At 36.6% G+C, this 27,498-nt stretch overlaps 2 protein-coding genes across 4 annotated transcripts in view; one reads left to right on the forward strand and one right to left on the reverse strand.

The window, feature by feature from the left end:
* Nucleotides 1-15,991, reverse strand: part of LOC117314851 — a 30,108-nt gene extending 14,117 nt beyond the window's left edge. Inside the window, exons 1-7 of the mRNA XM_033868970.1 lie at nt 15,816-15,991; nt 13,358-13,507; nt 12,205-12,346; nt 11,764-11,854; nt 10,054-10,241; nt 3,027-3,122; nt 2,132-2,277 (exon numbers count right to left, since the gene is read on the reverse strand). The gene's annotated coding sequence lies outside the window, so the exon portion shown is untranslated. The remainder of the gene's footprint in view (nt 1-2,131; nt 2,278-3,026; nt 3,123-10,053; nt 10,242-11,763; nt 11,855-12,204; nt 12,347-13,357; nt 13,508-15,815) is intronic.
* A 2,448-nt stretch (nt 15,992-18,439) lies between these two features.
* Nucleotides 18,440-27,498, forward strand: part of LOC117344946 (high affinity cationic amino acid transporter 1-like) — a 44,807-nt gene continuing 35,748 nt past the window's right edge. For all 3 annotated transcript variants that reach the window (XM_033907832.1, XM_033907831.1, XM_033907830.1), the window contains exons 1-5: nt 18,440-18,557; nt 22,885-23,047; nt 23,972-24,107; nt 25,224-25,343; nt 26,002-26,130. In XM_033907832.1, coding sequence (XP_033763723.1) covers nt 23,999-24,107; nt 25,224-25,343; nt 26,002-26,130 — 358 coding nt within the window. In that variant the 5' untranslated portion in view covers nt 18,440-18,557; nt 22,885-23,047; nt 23,972-23,998. The remainder of the gene's footprint in view (nt 18,558-22,884; nt 23,048-23,971; nt 24,108-25,223; nt 25,344-26,001; nt 26,131-27,498) is intronic.

Genomic DNA, 27,498 nt, shown 5'->3' on the forward strand with positions numbered 1-27,498 from the left:
CTTTTTGGCCCCTGCGACCTTGAATGAAGGTCAACGTTATTCATTTGAACAAACTTGGTATCCCTTCACCCCAGCATGCTACAGGCCCAATATTAGGTCTCTGGGCCTTTTGGTTATTGAGAAGAAGTTGCTTGAATGGAAAAGTTGACGCCGGACGGACAGACGGACGACGGACGCCGCGCCACGGCATAAGCTAACTTGCCCTTCGGGCAGGTGAGCTAACAAAAACAAACAAAAGTACGAGATTGTAAACGTCTACACTATTACTATGTACACCGAGATGTCGGGTGTACTTGATTGTAAACGTCTACACTATAACTAGATGTACCAGAGCCAATGTGTCCCCTCGTCCCGGTTCGGAACCGGCCCGCTTGGGTGTATCAATATTGCTTCTTTCACCTGCCGCTTACAATATCAATCACCTTGGAATTTCCCAAGTTAAAGACATGGTTTTAGTTTGCGGCATGATATGTGAGTGCCGATGCATTCACCATTGACTCTGATTGGTTCCTTTCAATTTCGTTAATTTCCAACATTCTTTGGTTTTTACTTCTTTCTGGTGTTCTAAAAGACTGACTCCAAATCTTCTCCCGGTCTCTTCGATATATGACACGTCGCACTTTTTGCATCCGATCTGATATAAACATTCCGCAACTTTCTCTTTGGGTGTTTTGTCCTGAAGATGTGGAAGGATGTTTCGGAGATTCGTACAGGATTCAATGGCTGTTGCGCTGCCATGGTGGCGATATATCTGTATATAGTTTCTGATATCCCCTTTATATACGGCATGCCTACTTCCACTGTCATCATATGATTTTCTTGATGATCCTTTTCTTCTTTATCCTTTGTTTTCTTTCAGTTGTTGACCTACCCTCCTGAGGGCCCAAACAGGTATCCACACGTCTTCCAAGCGGACCGACATGATTACGTTCCCGTGTTCTCTAACAGTTGAATCACATCTTTTCAGTAATTATTAAGCTGGACTTCAGATGTAAGTTGAGCTAATGTCTTTATGAGCTTAAGTCATTATCTTTACTAAAATGATGCAAGGAAGGGCACGGGTGCCAATCTTTTTTTCCTCACACATGAATTTGACGATGTTGGTAGCACCAACGGAATGGATATGTAAAGTGATTTCTTTCTGGGATCCTATTTGGTAGCTTCAGTCATCAACATATAGCTTCCATAGTCACAGCTTGTATTTTACAGTGATAATAGCCATGGATTGTTGACCACAACTAGAGTCATATAGCTGTCCATTGCTAAGCCGAAGCGTTGTTTATATATGATATCTGGGAACGTGAAATATGTTGTCGTCATGACGAACTGTAAATCAGTGGTGTTTTGGATCTCAAGGTTGGTGTTATACTTCCAGGATCTATCTAATTCTAACCGGCCACGAATGATTCCAAGAGCTTGGTCTATCGGGTGTATTAGTAAAGCGACACCACGTCGTTTGATTTCAGTTCGTCATCCTTCTGGTGAGGACCATGCACATGTTCTGCATCATTTCGAACTTTTTACATATCATCTCGAAAATCTATGACCAAGTTATTTAGAAATTGTAGCCGAATCGACTTCGTATACTGGTTGCCAACTAAGCGTACATAGATTATAGTGTAGACGAAAAGACGTGTCAATCTGTTTACCATCTCGTACATCAAAGAGTAAACTGCTGGTGCACTGGTCATTTGTCTGATGAAAGTGACAGTGAAGTCACCGAAACGTCACGCTAAAATCATACACTGGTTGTGATAAAACAAAGTCTACTCACATTCGCCAACCGGAAGAACATGTTTCATAATATCACGATGAGAAATTTTGGCTCGGTATATATTTATGACCGTTTCGTGTTCATCAGCACATAAAAGCTACATTATCGCCCTGCATGACCATATATTGATCGATCATATAGACTACCACGTGGTCCTGTATGACCATATCGAGTTAATGGTCCGTTAAAACTAACAATTGGCGCCATCTTTGAAATAGTGTTGAGTCCTGCTTGACATTACTGTTGATGGGCCTACAAGTCGTCCCGTGTTTTGAAAGGACGTTGACAGCGTACAAAACACACAAGCACAACAAAAGGGAAAAACAAACAGACAAAATAAATAAATCCACAATTTACCTTGCTAAGGTCCAGGGTAGCGTGTGTAGAATGAAGTCACTCGTTTGGTTGAAGGATAATAGGCTAGTGACGTAAAATCCCTCAGACAAGATGGCGATGATGTGAAGCGAGACCCGGATGTAGGTGTATGAATAAGGTCGATACTACTGAATAGAATAAAAGAGATATAGACAACATACAACACAGCAAACAAACTACTAACAACCTGATTATATAAAAGATGAAATGGTTCTTTCCCTGAAAGTACCTACTGCTATCAACAGAAGAATGTCACGTTCCTCAAACGTTTGAGAGGTAACCTGTATATGGCTGTTTCGTTTGTGTATTTTCTTATTCTCTTCTGATGTTGTATATGATAAATACAACTACAGCTGGAAATGTTAAGACCTTTGAAAAAGAATTTGTAAAGTTCATAACTCAAAATTTAAGTTATTTGAAATTGTAACGTCATGTTTGCAGGATATACGTAATTAGGTGTATACCATCCAGTATGGCAAACAAGTTGCATCCAAACTTCAAGGTAGAACTCGGTCATACAAGAAATGCTCTAGTGCTGATGATGTTAATGAATTTGTCGGAAATGTTATGAAGAACAGTTTTTAACGAGACATGTTGCTTTCCAATGATGCACCTTCATACAATGCGTTAACATGAATATTTTCTGGAAATATGTATCATCAAAAGGTATATAGGCCAAGGTTAAAGGTCAGTAAATGTTGTGTAGCCCACACAGGGACAGGACACAAAGATGTTTTATGGTGTACCTGATTTCTCCACGTTTTGTGTCTTCTATGAAAACCTTGTCAACACACAATGTGAATACTCTATGTTCGACTTCAATCGAAGTGGAGGTAAAGCTTAAAATATCAAATATAGAGCGTGCGCAGTGACTTACAAATTGGATGACCTCCTTCAGTTTGGTCAGCCACGTCACCCCGGTCGACAGGGCCCCGAGGCAGTAGCCCGTCACCTCATACATACGGACCGATATCTAAAAATAGAAGACGGGATATATTTACCAAGAGCTGCACGTGCAAGACTTAGGTTCGAATTGGTACACGTGCAAATTTAAAGTATACGTATAAGGTGTATTTCAAGATACCGTACAAAATAAAGACGGACACAGAAAGAGAATGTATCGTTACCAAAAATGTATTTGAAATTATGGGAAAACTCGAAGAGCAATATTGTTTCTATAATTCCGTAAGTCACTAGCAAAGGTGTCATAGAAGAGATTCTTTTGAAAATCCATGAATCATTAATGTGTCATTTGCAGAGAACAATTCAGAACACCCGTTCATATGCTCTTCATACATTGTATGTTATGTATAACTACTATTTATAGGAAAATAGTCCGTCTCGAGCAAGCATTGCTGAAATTGAATTTTAAATTGTTAGGGAGGAGACAAGACAATGCCTACTTATTCCTACAGAGAAGCTCATGGCAATTTTTTCTTCTTCAGATAAAATCTCCCAGTAGTTATTTAGTAAGTACAATGTAGTTGTGTTGTGGTCAAAACCACCAGAGCAGTTGGTATATCACAGATGGTTCCATATGTAAAGTAGAAGGTCATATACATTGTATCTCCAATGTAATTTGTAGATGAGAATGTTGGCTAGTACACCCAATCTATCATTATTTTCGTCGCGTACTCCAAGGTAAAATCTTCCATCTGTAGTTGCCAACGTACATATTATCAAAAAGCCTTTTATAAAATGCTGTCCTTGTGTCAAACTCTCAAAATAGCGCGCTAATCTATAAATATCAAGTATTCAAAGCGTGTCTAGTTTATTTCGAAAATGGAAGAATGCGTTTTCTTGTTTGCCTGATACCAAGCGCTGAATGTCAATATATGTATGACGTGTGCGATTGAGAATAAAGCTAACATGCGAACTGGTGCTGTCTTTACGCAAAGAAAAGAAGTGTTCTAAGAGCCAATAAAATACGGACGGCTAGATGTGACAATGGTCAATGTAATGTCCAAGGCTCTGTAACACATGCACTCACAAAACAGGCCTATATGTGACAATGGTCAATGTAATGTCCGAGGCTCTGTAACACATGCACTCACAAAACAGGTCAGGTATCGGTTGACCAAAGATGACTGTCTAAGTAAGGGACAAGCGGCTGGTTCGAATGTTATTGGTGGTGAAGTCACTTTCAGTTGCACCCTATATATTGTTTTTAAAAGTGTTCCGTTGCTCAGGAGATTCTACGATTTGGCATACGTCGATTTTGTTTTAAAATCCTCATTGGAGTAAGTCAGGGCTCCCCATTTGAGATCATACCGAAATGTTTTTAAATGTAATTTAAAAAAAAACAATCGCATATTGAAATACGTATGCAGCTAGCATAAAGGAGAGATTACTTAAATAACAATATGGGTTGATAGAAGGTTAAACATTACAAAACAAAACCATAACTCATATCGAACTCTGGAAATAAGAATCACACACCATTTGGAGTTATAATTATGAATGTAGAACAACAAAGGCAAGGTGGCGAAGAAAGCAAACACTATGGACTGAGGCTGTCATTCTTAGATATAGACCCATCATTGTATACCTACATTCTCTCGTTTCACGTTTTCATCTGATAATCGCTTCTTTCTGGGTTTTCCGCATAACCAAGCACATTGCTGTGCCGTACCCGAGGGGTTTAATTGACAAAAGTATTGATGAACGACCAAAGTATATGTATTCATAAGCAGTATACTAAAACTTAACATTGGATAATCGTTCTTTTTGTGCCATGACCTTTGTCTCCGTAAGGTGGCACTGTTGTGATGTTACTATATATTCGACCAGAAGCCATGCAGACAGGAAACGTGTAGTCTTTGGTCGCATGCGCGCCAGGTTCGGCAAGGGAGGTAACCGTTTCTATGTTTCAATCAGTCTCGTCTGCTCTCTCCAATACATTCGAAGATGGAATTTCATTTACAATGTAAAACAAAAGATGTTGTTTGAAATGACGTAAATGGCAAAGAAGGAATAATGATTGATTCTAAGGTTTGCTCAGGCCCTCTTTATTTACAAGCTGATTACAGAAGAACATCTTATTTCATCAGCTTTAATTACAGACTGTACATGGATCATAGAGAAGGGAGTGTTTCTTTGTGTATAAGACACCAATACAATCGGGTAAAGCATTGAGGTAAAACCTCCCAGTCTCAAGTCTCTGTTCGAAATTTTAATCCTCCTGTCAAGGACGGATTATTTACACACAGGTGAACCCCATAATCTCAGGCCGGGATGTACATATGTTCTACGTCCTGATTAAGCATAGAACGGTTTAGACTCGGCAGTCTCGTATCACTAAAACGGAAATGAACAACTTTAACTTCCAAACAAGCTTTCCGTATTTTTATTTTCGAGAATTCCTTATTAAAGCATTCGTTGTCGCGTTTCGGAATACAAAGCGTATTAAATCGAGACCTTGAATCTTAAAGGAATCTATAGACAACTGAGAGGAATGAAGCATTTATTTCCAAGGTCGACTGTAAGGTCAACGTCTGCTATTTATAGATTATTAGCATGTCTGTCATCCAATCACATACATACCTTGTAGTATTAACTTACAGTAAAAATGTATTCTGAATGTAAGGAATATTTTTTTGATGAACTCCTTTCTTTTGTTCTTTTGTTGGTGTTTTTCATGGCTTGTATTGCCATTTGTTGCATAAATCTCGAAGTACATCTAGTTCAGTCGCATTTGTGAATTCGTAAAACCGAAAATAATATTTCAACCTATTTAGAGTTTGTAGCATAACGTGTAGCATTGCGATTCATCTCCTGTCCTCCGTCGTGTTTATTCGGACACGAACTTTATGTTCAGACTATGAAATGGCATCTATAGATTACCTTTACTGGCAACTACCTCCTTAAACAACCCGTGTAGGAGCAGTTCAGGGGACATTTAGAGACCCCTAGAATAGGTCCCGCTGTATCATTTTTTAACGTCCTATTAACAGACAGGGTCATTTAAGGACGTGCCAGGTTTTAGAGGTGGAGGAAAGCCAGAGTACCCGGAGAAAAACCACCGGCCAACGGTCAATACCTGGCAACTGCCCCACGTAGGTTTCGAACTCGCAACCCAGAGGTGGAGGGCTAGTGATAAAGTGTCGGGACACGTTGACCACTCGGCCACCGCGGCCCCTCACCGCTGTATCAACTACATGCTGATCGTAGAAGGCAACTATACGTGTGCCCCTGAAGAATCTTGCGTGTCTTCTATAAAGGAGACATTGATTAGATCAAAATAGATCTGTTACCATTTTTATGTTTTTAATTTATTTTTTTATTCATTTTCAAATTTTGTTTACAAATTATGACATATACAAAATACACGAGTTAAGACCAAACATTCACTCTTTATACATCAACAGTTACACTTTCACTCCACCCCCCAAAAAAAGGAACAAACAAACAAAAAAGTATACAAAAACGACTGAAAACAGAAACACAAAGGACACAATAAATCTATAGGACAGAGATGTTGTATAATCGTTTTAGATTTGTAGCCACCATTGTAATCAGATGAGATCTTAAATTTTTCTGTTCTTTCCTCTCTTCCCCTGTCTCTTTGATACCCGTCCTGTTGCGAGGACGTTAGTCACCTTAAAACAAAAACAAAAAGCCTCCCTAACCTCCTTAAGTCTGCAGTACTACTAGACTCCCTTTACTGTATTTCCATGTATAGCCCAAAACGGGCTGTCATTGTCGCAGCATGCCCCGTATATAGGGTATTGCCATGAAATGATAATAGAAATGCTGAAAAATCATTGCAAAAACATTTGCTCCATTGTGAAGTTTAAATTAAAATTACTCGTCGCCAGTCCGAACGCGGTTTCCATTATGACCGTGGATCTAATTTAAAAAATAAGATTTGGGGATAAAGACATGTGCTGGGAAAAAAGACCGGCTAATTATTTTCAGTCATTCGGAATAATTCAAACGTTAGAAATATCTGGTTAGAACTCAGAATAAGTCAGATGTCAAACCAAGACATATGACTGGATGTCCATCAAAAATTAACCTATGATTCGGAAATGAGCAAATGTTCCTACCCACCGTGGTATTTTTGAAAAATAAAAAAATAAACAAAGAAATAAATAGATACAAATACATAAAAAAGAAGTGATTTTTTTCCGAAACGTTAAAGATTTCACACAGCAACCATAAAAATGCTGTTGCTATTTGTGTAGCACCAGACAGCAGCAGATGAAACAGCGATCAATCTGGCCGGTCCCCCAAGGAAATCCGAGTTTAAGCCGATGTACAGGACATGTCTAACACTCCCTGAGCTCTCCTCTTGCCTGATTTTTATTCAAGATGAAGAGATAAAATTACTCATCGTTCACAGTTCTCTGCATACATGGACGTTCGTGTACTTGGTGTAAACCTTGCTAAACCAGATTGAACATATTAACCTTATAAAACCAGATTGCTCCTGGTAGGCCGGATTGTATATATAAACCTTGGTAGTCCGGATTATACATATAAACCTTGGTAGGCCGGATTGTATATCTAAACCTTGGTAGGCCGGATTGTATATCTAAACCTTGGTAGGCCGGATTGTATATATACACCTTGGTAGGCCGGATTGTATATATACACCTTGGTAGGCCGGATTGTATATATAAACCTTGGTAGGCCGGATTGTATATATAAACCTTGGTAGGCCAGATTGTATATATAAACCTTGGTAGGCCGGATTGTATATATAAACCTTGGTAGGCCAGATTGTATATATAAACCTTGGTAGGCCGGATTGTATATATCAACCTTGGTAGGCCAGATTGTATATATAAACCTTGGTAGGCCGGATTGTATATATAAACCTTGGTAGGCCAGATTGTATATATAAACCTTGGTAGGCCGGAGTGTATATATAGACCTTGGTAGGCCGGATTGTATATATATACCTTGGTAGGCCGTATTGTATATATGGACCTTGGTAGGCCGGAGTGTATGTATAGACCTGGGTAGGCCGGATTGTACATATAAACCTTGGTAAGCCGGAATGTATATGTAGACCTTGGTAGGCCGGATTGTATATATAAACCTTGGTAGGCCAGATTGTACATATAAACATTGGTAGGCCGGATTGTATATATAAACCTTGGTAGGCTGGATTGTAAATATATATAAACCTTGGTAGGCCAGATTGTATATATAAACCTTGGTAGGCCGGAGTGTGTATATAAACCTTGGTAGGCCAGATTGTATATATAAACCTTGGTAGGCCAGATTGTATATATAAACCTTGGTAGGCCGGATTGTATATATAAACCTTGGTAGGCCAGATTGTATATATAAACCTTGGTAGGCCGGAGTGTATATATAAACCTTGGTAGGCCGGATTGTATATATAAACCTTGGTAGGCCAGATTGTACATATAAACATTGGTAGGCCGGATTGTCCATATAAACCTTGGTAAGCCAGAATGTATATATAAACCTTGGTAGGCCGGATTGTACATATAAACCTTGGTAGGCCAGATTGTATATATAGACCTTGGTAGGCCGGATTGTATTTATCAACCTTGGTAGGCCGGAGTGTATATATAAACCTTGGTAGGCCGGATTGTATATATAAACCTTGGTAGGCCGGAGTGCATATATAAACCTTGGTAGGTCGGATTGTATATATAAACCTTGGTAGGCCAGATTGTATATATAGACCTTGGTAGGCCGGATTATACATATAAACCTTGGTAGGCCGGATTGTATATATAGACCTTGGTAGGCCGGATTATACATATAAACCTTGGTAGGCCGGAGTGTATATATAGACCTTGGTAGGCCGGAGTGTATATATAGACCTTGGTAGGCCGGATTGTATATATAGACCTTGGTAGGCCAAATTGTATATATAAACCTTGGAAGGCCGGAGTGTATATATAAACCTTGGTAGGCCGGTTGTACATATAAACCTTGGTAGGCCGGATTGTATATATAAACCTTGGTAGGCCGGAGTGTATATATAAACCTTGGTAGGCCGGTTGTACATATAAACCTTGGTAGGCCAGATTGTATATATAAACATTGGTAGGCCGGAATGTATATATAGACCTTGGTAGGCCGGATTGTATATATCAACCTTGGTAGGCCGGAGTGTATATATAAACCTTGGTAGGCCGGATTGTATATCTAAACCTTGGTAGGCCGGAGTGTATATATACACCTTGGTAGGCCAGATTGTATATATAAACCTTGGTAGGCCGGATTGTATATATAGACCTTGGTAGGCCGGATTATACATATAAACCTTGGTAGGCCGGATTGTATATATAGACCTTGGTAGGCCGGAGTGTATATATAGACCTTGGTAGGCCGGATTGTATATATAGACCTTGGTAGGCCAGATTGTATATATAAACCTTGGAAGGCCTGATTGTACATATAAACCTTGGTAGGCCTGATTGTACATATAAACCTTGGTAGGCCTGATTGTATAAATAGACCTTGGTAGTCCGGAGTGTATATATAAACCTTGGTAGGCCGGATTGTACATATAAACCTTGGTAGGCCGGATTGTACATATAAACCTTGGTAGTCCGGAGTGTATATATAAACCTTGGTACGCCGGATTGTATATATAAACCTTGGTAGGCCGGATTGTATATATGAACCTTGGTAGGCCGAATTGTATATATTAACCTTGGTAGTCCGGAGTGTACATATAAACCTTGGTAGTCCGGAGTGTATATATAAACCTTGGTAGTCCGGAGTGTATATAGAAACCTTGGTAGGCCGGATTATATATATAAACCTTGGTAGGCCGGATTATATATATAGACCTTGGTAGGCCGGATTATATATGTATATGAACCTTAGCAGCCTTGATTGTATATGTAAATCTTGGTAGACCGGATTTGATATAATCTAATTCTTACTCTAACTCTTATGAAACCTTATACCGTTGCTGTAGATATTTCGTTGGTGGGTGTCTCGTCTCGTCCACGTGCTGATCGCTGGTCAATCGCCCGCAGATGTATCATAGCAACTGTAACCAACGAAATGGCGACAAACATTGCGGCTGTACACGAGGACTGCGTCGTACAACATTGTCTGGCGCATGCGCAACGTGAGGGTCTCTCCTCCGCACCTGAAACAGATTATATTGCTTAAGATAATGATAACAGAATTTCAAATTGTAACAAAATCAATGTACAAATGTTAATATATTAGTTATGTCTGGCTCGATTGTATGACTGGTGAGGGGCGACTAAACTTAGGATCTTATCTTTTATCTTCCTCTATTCTACTTTCTTCTTTCTATTGTTCCCTTGACTCTGCCTTACTTTTGCTTTAGCTAAGCGTTAGTCTCTATAAGGAAGACTTTGGGTTCTGTCCCCTGGCCAAGACATACCTGAGTCTCTTAAAAGGTAGTTGCGTAGCATTCAACATTTTTGGGAGTAGGACGCCTGTTTCGTCCGTTAACCATATAATGTGACCGAGATGTCCTGCTGGCTGTCTTAGGCGGCAGCATCCTTCAGTGAGGTAGGATTATAAGTCGACGTCATTTCCGCGCAATCACGCACACCCATCACGCACATACATGTCACACTCATACACCATAGGACGTTAAACAAAACAAAGTTCAACATTTGTAAATTGTAAATATTTAACTACGTTGTCCCGCTCATCGCTCTGTGTATAAAACTTAAGTAACAATATAACAGTAATCACATGAATTTATGCGTGATAAATCAGTATATAACACATAGTCAATTTATACACCATTTGTCAAACTGTCAACCAAACAGAAAACGTCTGTTATAGTGGGAGTTACGGTCCTGGCGATGGATTATCTACGGTTTATAATTCTGGGATAGTAATGTTTTGAGCTGGGTTATTTAAAGCGAGACGCCGCCGTTACACATCCGAGTATGAGGAATTCCCGGGATATTTTGAGAACATTAATAGCTGAAGAAGACGTGGTTAGTTGGAAACGTGTCGAAAGTTCATCAACAACAATCATGATTTTGTATCAATAATATTCATCATTTTCGAGGAGTTTCCTGAAACTGAAACAGTGCTGATAATAAAACACTGTGTCCCAGGGTGGTATCAACTGTTGACAACCGTCGTTTAAAATTAGATCCAGGTCAAAAATAGCATCACCTAAATATGTGACATTAAAAACTTCAAAATGACCGAAGTATTTGAGATAAACGGGCATATTCATATAGAGTTTTACTGTTGTAATTGTAGTTCGAGATACACATGGTCATGGAGTGTATATTCGAGATAATGAAGTTTGACAGTTGTTTCTGATATATGAAAGGGACATCTTAAGTTTATAATAAGTAGTTACGTGACTAAAGTCATGCTATCCAGTACGTCATACCAATAGATTGATGACGTGATCATTACGTCTTCACCTTTTCATAATTATGTCTTCGTCATTGTGACGCACATTCAGAACAATTACATTGTTTTAGATTTTGGACATCCGTGACTCATTAGCACCCATAGCGCGATAATGAACCAAACCAAAACCTATACTCTGTAAGGTAAAACCCACGTCACTCAAAACTTAATTAAATTCATTAATTGTATTGTTGTGTATTATTACGTAAACCTCGAGGTATCAAAGATAACAGTATTTAAAACAAGTGTGATACCCTGGTCATCCCAGTGGCTCCTTCTACTCGACAAGATGGCCGGAACGATGGCGAGGAAATGTACAACAGCCGATGTTAGGGCATAATAAATCTGAAATGCAAACACGTGATTCTATGGTAAGTCTATATTGACAAGTCATTTTAATTTAAAATCTGTTGTATCTTTAGGTTGTTTATAAACATGTGTTTTTTTCTTTATTTTTGAGTATATTTATCATCGGACTTCTAAAAACAGCCAGCATTTCGGTAATGCCAGATATTGTTTTGAAATTCTTGTCAGAAGACTAACAAAACCAACAATATTTGATTAACAAAATCAATAAATCAAGGGGAAATACGAACAAAATATCAACGAATGGAGTCTCATGAAAAAGAGGTCTCTAGAGTAAGTCACATTTTAAAGTGTAACAATATTGAAATATACCGTAAATTAGTTCATACCTGTAGAGGTAACTGGTGCGTCATGATGCAACCAAACAAACTGAGTGCATCCGCTACCCAATGAAAAACAACGATAGTTGTCACGTGATTTGCACTTGTTCTACTGGCTTTGCTGTCCGGTTGACAATATATCAGATACAAACTGAAAAATAAAATGTATATCTTATGATTCATTTTGAAAATTAGAGCTAAAGTTGGCGTGAATTTCAGTTCGTATGGTGGCTGATTTCGGCCATATCGCATTGTCGCATTGTCACCCCCGCCAGGCGAAGAGCGACAGTGCGCCATGCGCCAAAATGATCGTGTCATTGCGACAGAAAAATTCCGTCGCACCGTCGCATCACCACATTCTCGGTCTCGAGGGTTTTATCAGAAATTCTTGAAATACAATTATTTTTCTGCTTCAAATTATTAGTAAATATGGTAAAAGAAGAGTTAGGCTATATCATCTTAAGACATGGGCGAAGGGAGGCAACTTGCATTTACGACGTACCGCATTCTGAGGTTAAGATATTGACAAAATGTCAATGTACTGTACAAAAAAAAAGGCGTTTTTTAAAGGACAAGAAAAGGCAAATATTGTTAACAAATTGATGTTATTCAACTCTTGCATAACCGACAAGTACTCAAATCACGTACAATACGCTGATGGAGGACTTAAACCTTTATTTATGTTATATTTGTGAAACAATTCGCTTAACTATAATCAGCAGACTGGTCACCTCTCTCTAGGACATTAAAATCATAATAATAAATTGAGGTTTATGATTTTGGTCTCGAGTATATGTCCGATTCTAGAATTAGGGGGCGATAATCTAGTATTAGAATTTTGTTGAGCAATTCTAACAAAACATTAGGGAATGGAGGTCAGTGTAGTCGTAAGTTTCCAACTAGGGAAGATCATCTAGTATTGAATTAAGTGGAGCAATTCTTACTAGAAAACTTAGGGTCTAACTAATAAGCGCGCAAGGGGTCCTACTGTTTGAGGAAACAGTGTAAATCAGTGAACGCCCACGTGGTCGGACAGGTGACCCCATATACATTTACAAATGTACTGTAGCTTTTTATGCCAGATCGGGGTGATGAATATACCCCATTGCGAACTGACGTACTTTATATTGTTTGCTAGAGCTTAGAAACCCTCACTACTCACGTGACTTGTGAAAATATCCACATTGGGAATACAAACAACCCCGAACACGAGGCCCAATGTTTCCTCGTCACCTAGGGCGCATCCTCCAATCGTCTCCCATCTTAATAGGTCACTGTTTCTACCCGTGCAGTTACCATATGACGTCATCATCTGGAATATAGGATCTGATTGGTTGACATAATATAGACATACATTACATTATGTAGTGCGATGTTTCGGGTGGCGTAGTGGGTAGCGCACACTATAAGGACTAAGGTTAGATCGGCCGAGAAAAGTGATTGAGAAATTTCTCAAGTTGCTCCAGTTTTCTTTAAATATTAAGACCCCTTTTGTGTGAGAGGACAAATATGAATCGATTTAAATATTTACTGTTAGGCTCTGCAAGGACATTTTTGATTAATTTCTTTGTAATTCTAAACAAGATAGTAAAAATAAGACTATGTGTACCCAGATTAATATATAAATGGACAATTAAAACAATTAAAACAATCAATGATAACGTGATGATTTCTATTATTAGTCAATGTTGTTTTTAACCCAGTCATTGAGAAAATAGTTCAATTCCTGAACATCATTTCGTAGCGAATGAGTGAAACTAAATGTATAGCATTGTCGTTTCGAATATAAATACTAGTATTACTGTTTGACGTCTGTTTGAACATATTCGCCCGGTTCTCTACTACTGTACTACATGTCAAAACTTTATAAGCCTTAGCATGACGAATCAAATTCGACGAAACGGTTGTATGATGCAGTTTAAAATATGTTTTTGGCTGTATCGAACTTTCATTTAGTACTGTGATGTGCTAATATCTCCTCTGTCTTTCATACAGTAATTTTATATATTGCAGTGTATGTATGTACTACCTTATAATATCTTAACATCCAGCAATAAATTTTAAAGTAATATTCTGAATCAATATAACAGAAGATAGCCGCATTGTTACAACCTTTACGCAGAGTGGCCTTCGCAACACCCACTTAAACAATAACTTCAAACGTTTACTCAGAGTTGCCGTTCCTTACACGTACGTTATCACAAGTGTAAGGAAAACTGGATGAGAGAAAGCTAGTACCACAATTGACTCTGCAACTAATTCCCTACCCAAGGTCCATGTATTGTGTTATCATGGTATCACACAATATGTATATTGACTATGGTTGGGAAATCTTGCAAAATCCCTGTGGCCTTTATCTAAATTCCAAACCCAGTTAAGATCCATACATATGATAGATGTGTATCTACTCCACGAAAGAGCCAACAAGACTGTGATTATCGTCGTCGTCGTCGTCGTCGTCGTCGTTCTTTTGTATTTTGTATATTTGACGCCTGTACTTGCTGTTACAATGTAACTAAGACGTTAAGATGTTGTTATGACCAGTCTGGTACAGAAACGGGATTGAAATTTACACGCCATGCATAGTTTCCAAGAAAATTCTTCTGATTCGTTTACATTACCGGTTATGTATATCTGGGTAAAACCGAGTAATATCACGCTCTCAATAAGGGAACCGAGGTTGTGACAACGGAAATCAAATATCGCACTGGTCATGTCGCACAAAATAAGTAGCTATCTAATAAGACAGAATACACTTTTCGGATTTATCGTCGTATATTTCGTTGCCCTTGTCATCTGTATATACTGCCCGTGACGCGTTACGATCTATACCTACATATTCATTCGGATGGAAAATAACCCTGGCGTGTGCCCAATGATTTTAATCACATGGGCTTGACACGTTTGTTAAACCAGAATGAAAAATTAAGACCATGGTCTTCTTCAATTTCATTTATTTGATAAACTTAACAAAAATACGGTGTATAAAGAGGCTTGATTTACAAATAATCTGGTCCCGGTGACATCAGGTTTAGACAATATTTAACAAAAAACACGATATAAATGTGTATATATATATATATATATATGGAGGACAAATAACGTGACTGTGTCCGACCCTTAGATCGCTTATTATCGAAATTAGGCCCGGGTCCGACTCCTAGATCACTTATCATCGAAATGAAGCCCGGGGTCTGATCCCTCGACCAATTATTAGAGTGACGTAGGGTCGGACCTTGGTTTTATTTATTTATTTATTTATTTATTTATTTATTTCATTTATTCTGGGTCATGGGAACATGTCAAGCCCCTGCGATTTGAATACTATAATGTCTACTTCGTAAATTGTATGTGATAGACGCGTACACTTCAAGTCTTGCAGGATATCGACTTTTATTGGACCTCGGACAGAATTGTTGTATTTAATTATTAATAAGCTTAGGCACTCTTACAACTGTGGCTTGAAACCAATGTGCCATGGGAAATCGTACTTGACCTAACACCTGTCAACGTGCGATCGACAAATCGAGCCCCGGCCGACTTTGTGAATGTGTGTACGCTATCCATTATGCCATCCTACCTTTATATATGCGAACCCCAGTCAGAATAAAGGTACCTACCTTTTTGGTTGTTTTTACATTGGATATGAAAGTTCAGATGTCTACCTTCGGATGACGACCAGGTCAATTATTTCCATCTGATGCTATGTAAGACCGATTTCAAGCTATCTCGCTCTAGTGACAGGTTTGTTGTCTTATTGTGCCGCCAATTTCCCTAGAATTAGCGAATCCTCTCCTACTTTATTTCAGGAAATAGCCAATTTTCTCTTACTGTGCTACCAAATTCCCTGGAAATAGCAGATCCTCTCTTACTGTGCACCAAATTCCCTGGAATTAGCAGATCCTCTCTTACTGTGCCACTTAATTCTAGGAATTAGCAGATCCTCTCTTACTGTGCCACTTAATTCTAGGAATTAGCAGATCCTCATAAATCCAGACGATTAGTTGTTTAACCAGAATACCTGTATATGTAAACCGTCACATAAATGTAAACAACCTTTCTGAGATACACACAGGAATGTGACAGACACCAACTGTTACCGAGAGTCACCAATAGTACAATCATTGTACATGTATTCGTTTTTATAGAAATGTGACCGATAACAAATGTCAGCTTACGTTCCGATCAATCTCGGCAGCAGCCATTTTGTTTAAACATTTCACAGATTGTTCATTATTAGAAATAACGCTAGGTAAAGTGATATCCATTTAAAACTAATATCATTGTCTCGTCATTTGCAAAATTGAAATAACAATCGTGTCACCTCCAGTTAAGAATGTCGACGTAAATACAACGCAGAACTTTTTAGTTCAAAATCGATTAAATCGTGGTAATATATGAACAAACTATGCAGAGACCTTTCAAAATGTACGAGGATTATGAGCCCAGCTGTTCGGGAGAAGTAGGCGCCTTCTGGTCTGTGGATTACATCGCTACGTAAGTCTACAGTAGGTCGAATAAAGTTGTACCACGATCTATACAACAAGGGATCCCAGAGTTTGTTTGTTTGTTTGTTTTTTTGCTGGGTTTAACGCCCCGTGAACAACCAGAGTCATATAGAGACGGGGTCTCGCTGTAGTAGTTGGTGACAGGTTCACTGAACATCGTACGGAAGGCCATCCGCTTGCCATCCTGAGCAATCAGAGTGAAGTGTCTTGCCCGCGGACACAACCATGACAACACAGACTGCCTCATTTCTCAGCTTCCCAAGAAGCACAAACCGACAGGGGTAGGCAGTCTCGAACCCATGCCGATTCCAGAGTGATCTTGTTTGCCAATATTGTATGTCATTTATTAGCACTCCTTAAGGTTGGGTACATGATCGCGAATATCCGACGACACGAAGTCGGGACGCTTCTTTTCGATGATCTTAAACCAGGTGGCGCTGAACTGTTCATTTTTTACTCCGGTGTTTTTCAATGCTTACTTCTAATTAATGATACGTGTATTTTTAGTTTAAATGTTTCAGAAAGATGCCATCATACTTCTAACTTACGCCTAGCGACATCAACGCAAACCAACCTCTACCAGAGTGCATTTTCAGTGGAAACTGGGGTTTTGTTGTTTCGTTGATGCTGACAAGATTTCAAGATTTGATTGAACCTTTGTACAGATCATGGCGGAGTGCTATAATTCTGCAAATGTATGTACATGTACATATTTGTATGTACATATGTAGTATGTACCGAGAAGAGCTGTTCGGAACTAACACATGCAGGTATAAATATAATACAAATGTATTTTTCCTTGTTTTCACGAAATTAAAATCCAGTGAGTATGATTATTCATGAATATCCAAAAACCACTGCTTAGCTTGTCACAGAATCCCGAGTTGAAAAAGGCATCAAATGTTTCTGATCGTCGGCCTGGATGGCAGTTACTGTATGAAATCGTAACATCAGATGATGTTCCTGTTCAACTGTAAAACAACGACAACTGAAATGATAAATGTATTCAATGTTTACATTCATATAACAATAACAATGACAATGATTTATTTCACAAACGGCGGTTCAAATATAAATAAACTGAAAAACAATTTGAAATAAAATGTTCAGACCATATGAGAAACTATCATTAAAATATGCATGTGTATGAATTTTTATGAGATCAAATAAAACCAATATAAAACTATATGTAATACCAACAGCTTCAATCCCAATGTAATAAGATACCCTCTGTGAATAGCAAATCAGCATCAAGCATTTCGTAAATTCCGCTATTACCGCATGATGACCCGAAATGGTTGTCATCAGCTACTTGCTTTGAATGACTAACGTTAATGAAACTTGGCCTCGTTTTCTCGATAGGATAGCTGTTTCATTTGTTTTATATCCCATAAAACAGATTATAAATGCCGAATTCTGAGATAACACAAAATATCTTTCCTCTAAATTAAAACGACAAGGTTCTTCAATCGTCCGTTCCACTAGTAGTGATTTTATTATTCAATATTTATTCATGGAGCGATTTTGATAACAATTTTTATATTTGTATATGATACATAATATCTTACAAAGTTATTAATAAAATATATATTATACAACCTTATAATATATTTAACAGAGTTGCGTCTAATAAAAAAAAATGCATACCACGCATCTTAACAAATAGTGCTCTCATGTGACCCCTTGTGTATTGTGATCACGTGATCCGGATCATGTGAGTGGTACATTGCAACACAAAGTGTACAAAATGGTAGACCTGTCAACGTGGATAAACAACCGGATGTAGCACGCCTGTTTACTGTCAGTCGGAAAATATTGACCGACAACAACCTTTTCTCGTACCTGCTGTTACAGGTAAGATATATTCATTCTTCAGTTTGTAAAGTCTGAGAGTTTTCTGCACGAAATCAATATATAGGACAGTTTCGTGTTGAGTACGTTTATTTATAGACGAGTGTAGACAGAATACAGTGTGGTAGGTATAAGACAGAATATACTTATATAGTAGATATACGTAATATATAGGTTATAGCAAGGTATACAGGGATACGTATCTATTAGTGTAAGGCATTTCTAGTAGGATAGCTTTTCCTGAAAATAAAGAAGGATGGGTCAGATCATTCCACTTTTAAACATTGTGCAGTACAGATTGTAATTAACTACACCTACACGTGCTGTGTGTGTGTGCATGTTTGACTGATTTTTCTCTGGCCCTGACACCAGACTTGGTCACTCTGTTAGATACATGTAGATAGCTATAGATATCTATGATGTATCAGTCAGAATGTCCAAGTTTGGTGTCAGGGCACAGTTTCTGGATTTAGAGTGTTACTCAGTAACATACAAAAAATGTATATGACATCAGTTAATAACCACAACACTATAAGTTAAGTATGACATACAATGTATATATTCTGAAACCTCTTAAATATTGGGGTTATCGATGTATAAAAAGGAGGGCTCGGCTTTGGGATCTTGAGCACAACATATATGACATGCAGTTAATAACCACAATGCTATATATTCAGGATTTTAATAAGGTTCAGAATGTATATGAATATTTTTGAATTTATAGTGTTGTGTATGTTAACTGAATTTTTATATGTTAAACAAAATCCCGAAACCGAGTCATGTGGTTAGGGCCTGAGGAAAATCAGTACTATATGCTGTATGACATTTGTGAAACTTTCATTAAGTCAAATTTAAGGATTATAATGCATTTACGCACAACCTTGGCTAATATCAACTACAGCCGATGTACATACATGTATATATACATATATACATGTACTCATAGTCATGTAGTGACAATTTTCTGGAAAACAGAAGGAATGCTTCAGAATAGTCAATAGACATTTACAAAGTTTCCCGGGTAAATCAACATTTCCTTCATTAAACTACAGTGTATGTGTAATGATATGAAGCTAGATTTGGTATAAAATCTACATATACAATAAAAAAACAATGTACATGTTGAAGCATCCGTCTGTGGTGGTTTTTTTATTTACGTTTAGTCACTTAGTCTAATTGTCTTTAAAATCTATTCTACCCTGTAGCTGTCATATAATATTACCTGATGAGAACATAATTGTATCTCTGATTAATTTATCTATCTATTTATTTATTTATTTATTTATTTCTAAAAGATGAATTGGTCTTGATCTCAAAATAAGTGAAAGAAAAGGATTTATAAACAGAAAAAAAGTTAATTTAATTTACTGAAATAAAATAGATTAATTAGAAAAATAAAACAATGGAAAGCATCCTAATGTTTCTGATTGATATCACGCAAGCAATTGGGAGCACATTCCAGAAAAAAAAAACAGAAATTATGAAGGCAGAGATTTTCCTACAGAAAGTAAAAATGGAAAACTACAGGCGGACTGTCAAAGTTTGTGGATGTGCATATATAAACAGTGTGTGTGTTTCATGCGTACAATATGAACATCAGTGTAGATATTTCATGGCGATCAATGAAAAACTTCCAGGATATTGTATTGTGAAAATCATTAAACAACAGTAAAATGTGCTTGTGATATATATTACAACAAGTTGAGAAGACATCAGGTGGCTGGTTTAATCTCCTTCAACATGTGTCACTGCAATATCTTTAATAATACATTATATATATGAAGGTAAAAATCCATATATATATTTATATTAAGACTGACAAATGACAGGACAATGTGAAATTTTTTTTTTATATATATATATACATATACTTTAGGTGTGATGCAGTGGTATAAGTTACTGGTAGTTCTGGCTAGACGATTGGGTGCTGTTACATAGTTCATTAGTTTGAGGCCCATGTAGTCAGGGCATGAGCAATGATTTTTTTTTTTTTTTTTTTTTTACATTTGTATTACCTCTGGGTACTCTGGCTTTCCTCCACCTCCAAAACCTGGCACTTCCTTAAATGACCCTGGATGTTAATAGGACGTTTAACTAAATAAACCTGTGTTGAATATACGTATCAGTCATGTACATCAAGGGAAAAAAGTCCGAAAAAATCACTATTAAGTTTTATATCCTATATTATTTGCAGTTGCAGATTTTCAAACTATTTAAGGAAATCGTATTGGATATCACAGGTTTCAAAGTGTCAATCTTCCACATTTAAAGAGTTGTTGATATATATAGAAATCTTATGACCTCACTGTGTTAGGATTCATGATGGAATTGATATGTGCCTACTTCCAGTTTCAATATGTAAATTCAGTGAATGGATCATACACATTTTCTGTTGTCTGATGTAAAACAAAAGTAGATCTAGTCAGTGTCTGTTAAAGGTGTCACAATTATGTAGGACAGGTATATCATGCTACCTGTAGATATTTTTACCTGCGTGAACTTTAACATCGGAGATACAGCTGTCATCAGTCAAACTTGTCTATAGTATTACAACTGAGACTAAAACAGACACCGTCTATCACCAGACATACACCCTTAAGTCATCATAGGTTGTCCGACTGATATTATCTATAATACGTTATAGTTGTTCACCTTGTTATCTAATAAACATGGAACTTATTGTCACATATCTACGTGTACATTTCGTTTGCTGCTTGCATTAGGATCCTACATACACAAAACTAGCTAGCTGTGATTTCATTTTTGTTAGGTCACCTGAGAGAAGTCATAAAGTCACCATTTTATAGTTTGTCCGACTGATGACCAGCCTATAAATTAGATGATCAGAGAGAAGTCTTAAAGACAAGCAATGGCCTTTTTGCTTTATGTGCTCCCTCCAACACCTAGCTGACAAAATGAACTTGAGATGCTCCTGACCAAGTGTTGTTAATTTCTGAGTTGATTCAGATTCCAAGATGACCAAATTTCCAACTTCTTCGCAGGTATCCTTGAACCATTTTGAAGGAAATTTTGCAGAAGTCTCATGGCCAATGTTCAACCAAGTTTTGAATTGTAGGCCAGGCTGTGACCTTCCAAGCACAGGCGTCTGCTTCTGGTTAGAATCAATGGAAAATAAATACTAACCAGATGCAGACGGCTGACGCCTGTGCTCCAAGTGTATATTAGGGATATGGCAAAAGTTTAAAATGACTGAAGTTTCAAAAATTGTATTCTCAAGATACACAGATAATTTGGTAGATTTGAATACTCTTCATATAGATGGGAAAGTATTACGGTGCTTTTAATTGCCAAAATTATGAATTTCATGACCCTATAGGCTCTCATGTTTTGCCCTTATTGTGAGGGGGTAATTATAACGTTCAGTTATTTTAGTTTACCTATAATGTTATATAGGAAAATCACAATGGAGCTTCATTTGTTGAACTGCCATAGGAAGTTAAGGAACTACTTCAAACTTGCATGGTTAGAATTATCAGTATGGGATAGCAGTTTGATGGTATGGACATATTGGTCTTGACTGACCCCTAGGGGCTAATAGGTGGGGCCATGAAAAAATCAATATATTGACTGCATGAAATACATTACATAACTCAAGTGATGCTTAAACAAACTGATAGATATATTATAGTTTTTATATTGTTTTATCAGGTGTATGGCATGGTGAGTCCATGATAGTCCAAAATAATTTTTTTTCTGCAATCCAATAATAAATCGATGACCCTTCGAGCTTACTCCTTTCAAATATTGAGGTGTTTATGAGCAACACTGTTCGTTGTAGTATTGTCAAATTCATATGTGCTTTGCTGAAGTTAAAGAATAAGTTGGAAATATTTTATAAAACAAAAATAAGATAAAATCTAGTGGAGCAAAATAAGAGTACATTGTATATATAAGTATTGATATGTAATATAAGTAAGCTTTACTGATGACAAATATATCTACACTCAGATTAATAGATCTGACCCCTGAACTCTATATCACAGATTAGTGTATCATAACTCAGACAGCATAATATTATAATAGTACTCATGATCAGTCAGACATTTTCTCATTTTCTGCAATAGGGTCAGAGTTCAACTTCAACGTTCTTGTATTCATTGGGTCAAAGGTCAAGGTCATGCAGATACTAGAACACTCAAGTATGTTGTAAATAAACTGAAGTGGACCGACCTGACCTTATTGAACATGATTGAGTTTCATCATCTTCAGAACACTTACATCACTATATGAAATAAAATGCCGTTGATAACTGTGCTGTATATTTAATCTCAACAGAACTTGGGCTGATCAAATATTATTATACTTTTAGAATCAGAGATGTTCCAGAAAGATTGACCAGAGGATTCGAGGACAGTGACCAAGATAGTTGACACCACTGCGAAGAAGGGTGTAGACAGGCAAAATCAAAAAAATTCTGAGATAGAAGATATTGAATTATAGACTCAAGCTTGCTTATAAGTTTAATTGATAAGGTATGTCAATTTGATCATAATTTTTTTTTTCACTCAAAATTGATGTTTTCTCATTATTCTGATGAGTCTGGTATATAGAGAATACATGGTCAGTGTCTTAAAATATAAGCTGTATTTTGGCGAGGGTAAAGAAAGACAAAAGTGGCGAGCCTTGGCGAGCCACTTTTGTCTTTCTGTCCCGAGCCAAAAATACAGCTTATATTTTAAGACACTGACCATGTATTCTATTTATCCTGCAACAGACATAAAAAATAATCATCAGAAATAATCATTTTGAAGTGAAACGGTGTCAAAAATGACAGAAATCTGTTCGCCTTTTAAACGTAGTTTCACTTTGAAGTAGGTCAGTCGAACTGACGCACGTGCTATGATTCCAAAATACAGCTGTTTTCCGTCACTGCCGTATACAGCAAAAATATATACGGTGGGTGTATTCCGACAATGCGGTGGCAGTTGCAGGATAAAATGGTATACATATTGATAAAGACTTTTGAAAAGCCATAATTTTGCACTGAATATTGTGTTTATAACATGCATAGTACAGTTTATAATGATAATGTATATACTTTTTGTTATTGTATTTGATTATAATCCCCTGCTTTTGATATTTCTAAACATTTTCTTCAGGTTAAGGAACATACGGTTTATGTAAGGATTTTAGTAAGACATGTAAAAGATAAATTGATTGCGTTATGAAAAATCATTACAAAAAACACTGCTTTTGATTTAAAATATTAAAAAAAAAAACAATTGTTTATTATAAGTCATTGTTTGTACAAGTTGCAATCATATCTGTCCTAACACTTGGTACATCACCCAGATATAGGATTTCTAAGATATAACCTAACTATCAATATACAACGTACCTGTATATTGATGACCATTTGACCAGCTGTCACACCTCATCTATATCCATACCTACAGACTTCCTGATAGAGTCATACAGACAAGATGAGTAGCTTTGGACAAAAACTTCTGAGAAGGAAGTTTGTTGATTTGTCGTCGGTAACAAACACCCAGCTCGCTCGCTGTCTCACAACACTCGATTTAACAGCTTTAGGTAAATATGCTGAAATCTCCATTGGATTGAATGATATATTGCATGATGTACGGAATCGGAAATAAAAATATTAGATAATTTTCTGATATACTTATAGTCATTCTGTTATTAAGGACAATGTGTACAGTGTATTCAAGGTAAAAAAAAATCAGCAAATTCAGTGCAATATTTCAATGGACATGTTTGTGTAATGTTTTAATTGACGTGTGTGATTGTAATATTAAATTTAGATGTGTGAGTGTAATATTATATTTAGGTGTGTGAGTGTAATATTATATTTAGGTGTGTGAGTGTAATATTATATTTAGGTGTGTGAGTGTAATATTATATTTAGGTGTGTGAGTGTAATATTATATTTAGGTGTGTGAGTGTAATATTATATTTAGGTGTGTGATTGTAATATTATATTTAGGTGTGTGAGTGTAATATTATATTTAGGTGTGTGATTGTAATATTATATTTAGGTGTGTGAGTGTAATATTATATTTAGGTGTGTGAGTGTAATATTTCAATCGATGTACATGTGTGTAAATGTAATAGTTCAATGGACAGATGTCAGTGTATATTTCAATGGACAGATGTCAGTGTAATATTGTAATGGACAGATGTCAGTGTAATATTGTAATGGACAGGTGTTTGTGTAATATTGTAATGGACAGATGACATGGATTTCATATCTTAAAGGACATTTTGTGATTGTAATACTTTAAATGACATGTGTGAGTGTAATATTGTAATGGACAGATGTCAGTGTAATATTTTAATGAACAGGTGTTAGTGTAATATTTTAATGGACAGATGTCAGTGTAATATTGTAATGGACAGATGACATGTATCTGATATCTTAAAGGACATTGTGTGTGTTTGAAATTTTATTGGACAGATGTTAGTGTAATATTTTAATGGACATGTGTTAGTGTAATATTTTAACGGACAGATGTCATGTTAATATTTTAATGAACAAGTGGTATTAATTTGATACTTTAATGGACAAGTGGTATTAATTTAATATTTTAATGAACATTGCATCAGTGTAATATTTTAATAGAAAGATGGACAGGTATGAGTTTGATGTTTTAGTGAACAGGTATGAGTTTCATATTTTTTTATGAACAGGTATCGGCAGTACATTAGGGGCTGGTATCTATGTGGTTGCCGGGCAGGTTGCTAAGGAGAAGGCTGGACCTGCTGTGACCATTTCCTTCTTGATCGCAGCTTTGGCATCTGTTCTAGCAGGTAATATAATCATCTTAACATCTGATCTAATTATCTAAATATGTAATATAATTATCTTAACATGTATTATAATTATCTAAACACTTCACGTTATATAATTTTCCTAACGGCCAATTTAGTAATCTTACCAGGTAGTAAAATCACATATAACAGATAACATAATATTCTTAACAGGTGATACAATTATCAATCAGGTAATATGATAATGTCATATTTGACCTCAAAAAACACAAGCAGGATGTGCTGAACTAACTCAATCGACTGTTTTTGCATTGCGCTTGAAAAGTCTTAATCATGGTTAAATGATCGATGATTACATCGGCAAATCAGTAAGATACATGTTGGCAACATTTTCAGGGGATTTAATTGTACCTTGCAGAATTTTGATGTGAATGATTTAAAAAACTATTAATTAAAATAATTAATATTTTAATTAATTAAAAGCTATGAGTATTAACTATCAAATTATGGAGACTTATCCAACTTGAGCATTATAAAACACAGAAAATATAAATTCCCAACTTAAGGCTTTATATTATCAAAATAATGGGAAGTGGGTTGTAAATTTGTAACAGTTAAAATCATATAGTGTTTAAAGAAATTTTTTAAGCATGATGAATTTGTCAGGGTATATGATAAATTAAAATTGGTCTTTCAGGTCTGTGCTATGCAGAGTTTGGTGCACGTGTACCTAAAACTGGTTCTGCCTATGTGTACAGTTATGTAACTGTTGGAGAATTTGTAGCTTTCATCATCGGCTGGAACCTCATTCTGGAGTATGTTATTGGTGAGTGTGCTAAACTTTACCATATTCTTTTCTTGAAGTTTGTTTGTTTGTTTTGTTTGTTTGTTTGGGTGTTTATTTGTTTGTTTGTTTGTTGGGTTTATTGCCCCATGAAAAGCCAGGATCATGTTGAGGCGTGGTCTCCTTGTAGTAGTTGGTGACAACTTCACTGAACAACATACAGGAGGCCTGTCGAATGCCATCCAGAGCAATTAAAATAAAATGTCTTAATCAAAGTACTGGAAGTACTGTAAACGAACATTATTGTTTAATGCAAAATCAGTAATCTTCTAAGTTTAAAGTCGATAAATTTACTGATATTGGTTTAGGAATTAATTGCAAATTATTTTAAATGTTTGCAGCTGTTCTGATATGATTGAACACATGCATATTTCTGTAAGGTCCTGGTTGAAATTGGAAGTTTGTTGATCTATCTTGGATGGATTAAAATAAAATATGTCTTCTTTCTTTCGGGAAGGCATCATCAGTTATAATACAGACAGGACTCTGTGACCTTATTGATGACAACTTCTAATATGCACTAAATTTAGGCTAGTTCCATCGTTAGTTTTGCATATTTCAACTTAATATGATGAAACACACATACAGAACTACTGAAAACCAAAACCAGAGCTGGTAATCAAGGCCCGGATTAGGAATGTATCCTATTGAAACTGCATGTACTCAAGCATGTATGGTACTTCAAAACAAAAAAACTTGACTCCTTTTGTTCAGGAATCATTTGATGTTAATAAATCTTTATATGAGAAGATATACTTCTGGTATAATTACAGTATTGTACACAATGTGATAAAGAATAACAACCATATAAAGACTATCTTCATCAAATAATTCAGCAAACAGGAAAAGAAAACTTCAAGCTTCATTTTCAACTTCAAAGCTGATAAAGGTTACAGTCCATTCGATGGGATGACACATTCCCTATTTATTGTCCCTTTCCAATGTTGACCATCCAATCATAGTGAACCACACAGTTCATCAATGTAATTGCACAAATCACATCCTTTATGTGGAGAGAACAGTTTTCGGGGTGTTATAAGATTCCATAACTGTATGCAAATTTGTGAATCATTCCATATCTATATCTATATATATACCGTACGTGTATATATTTACACATATCAAAATTGGAATGACACAGGAGATTTGCAAGTTTAAGTTCACCATCAGCCATGGGAGGTTTACATAAAATGTTATATTTACCGGGGTAATTAGTAATTTTGATTATATATTTATCAAGCTCTATTCTGTACTTTCTACCAGTGCTTATATTAGAGAATGGACACAATTATATGTTCTCCAATGTCAAAATTAATCATATGTAAAATATTAGGGGTTTATTTGACCGAG

This window comes from Pecten maximus, chromosome 16, assembly GCF_902652985.1.
Source record: "Pecten maximus chromosome 16, xPecMax1.1, whole genome shotgun sequence".
Taxonomy (NCBI): Eukaryota; Metazoa; Mollusca; class Bivalvia; order Pectinida; family Pectinidae; genus Pecten; species Pecten maximus.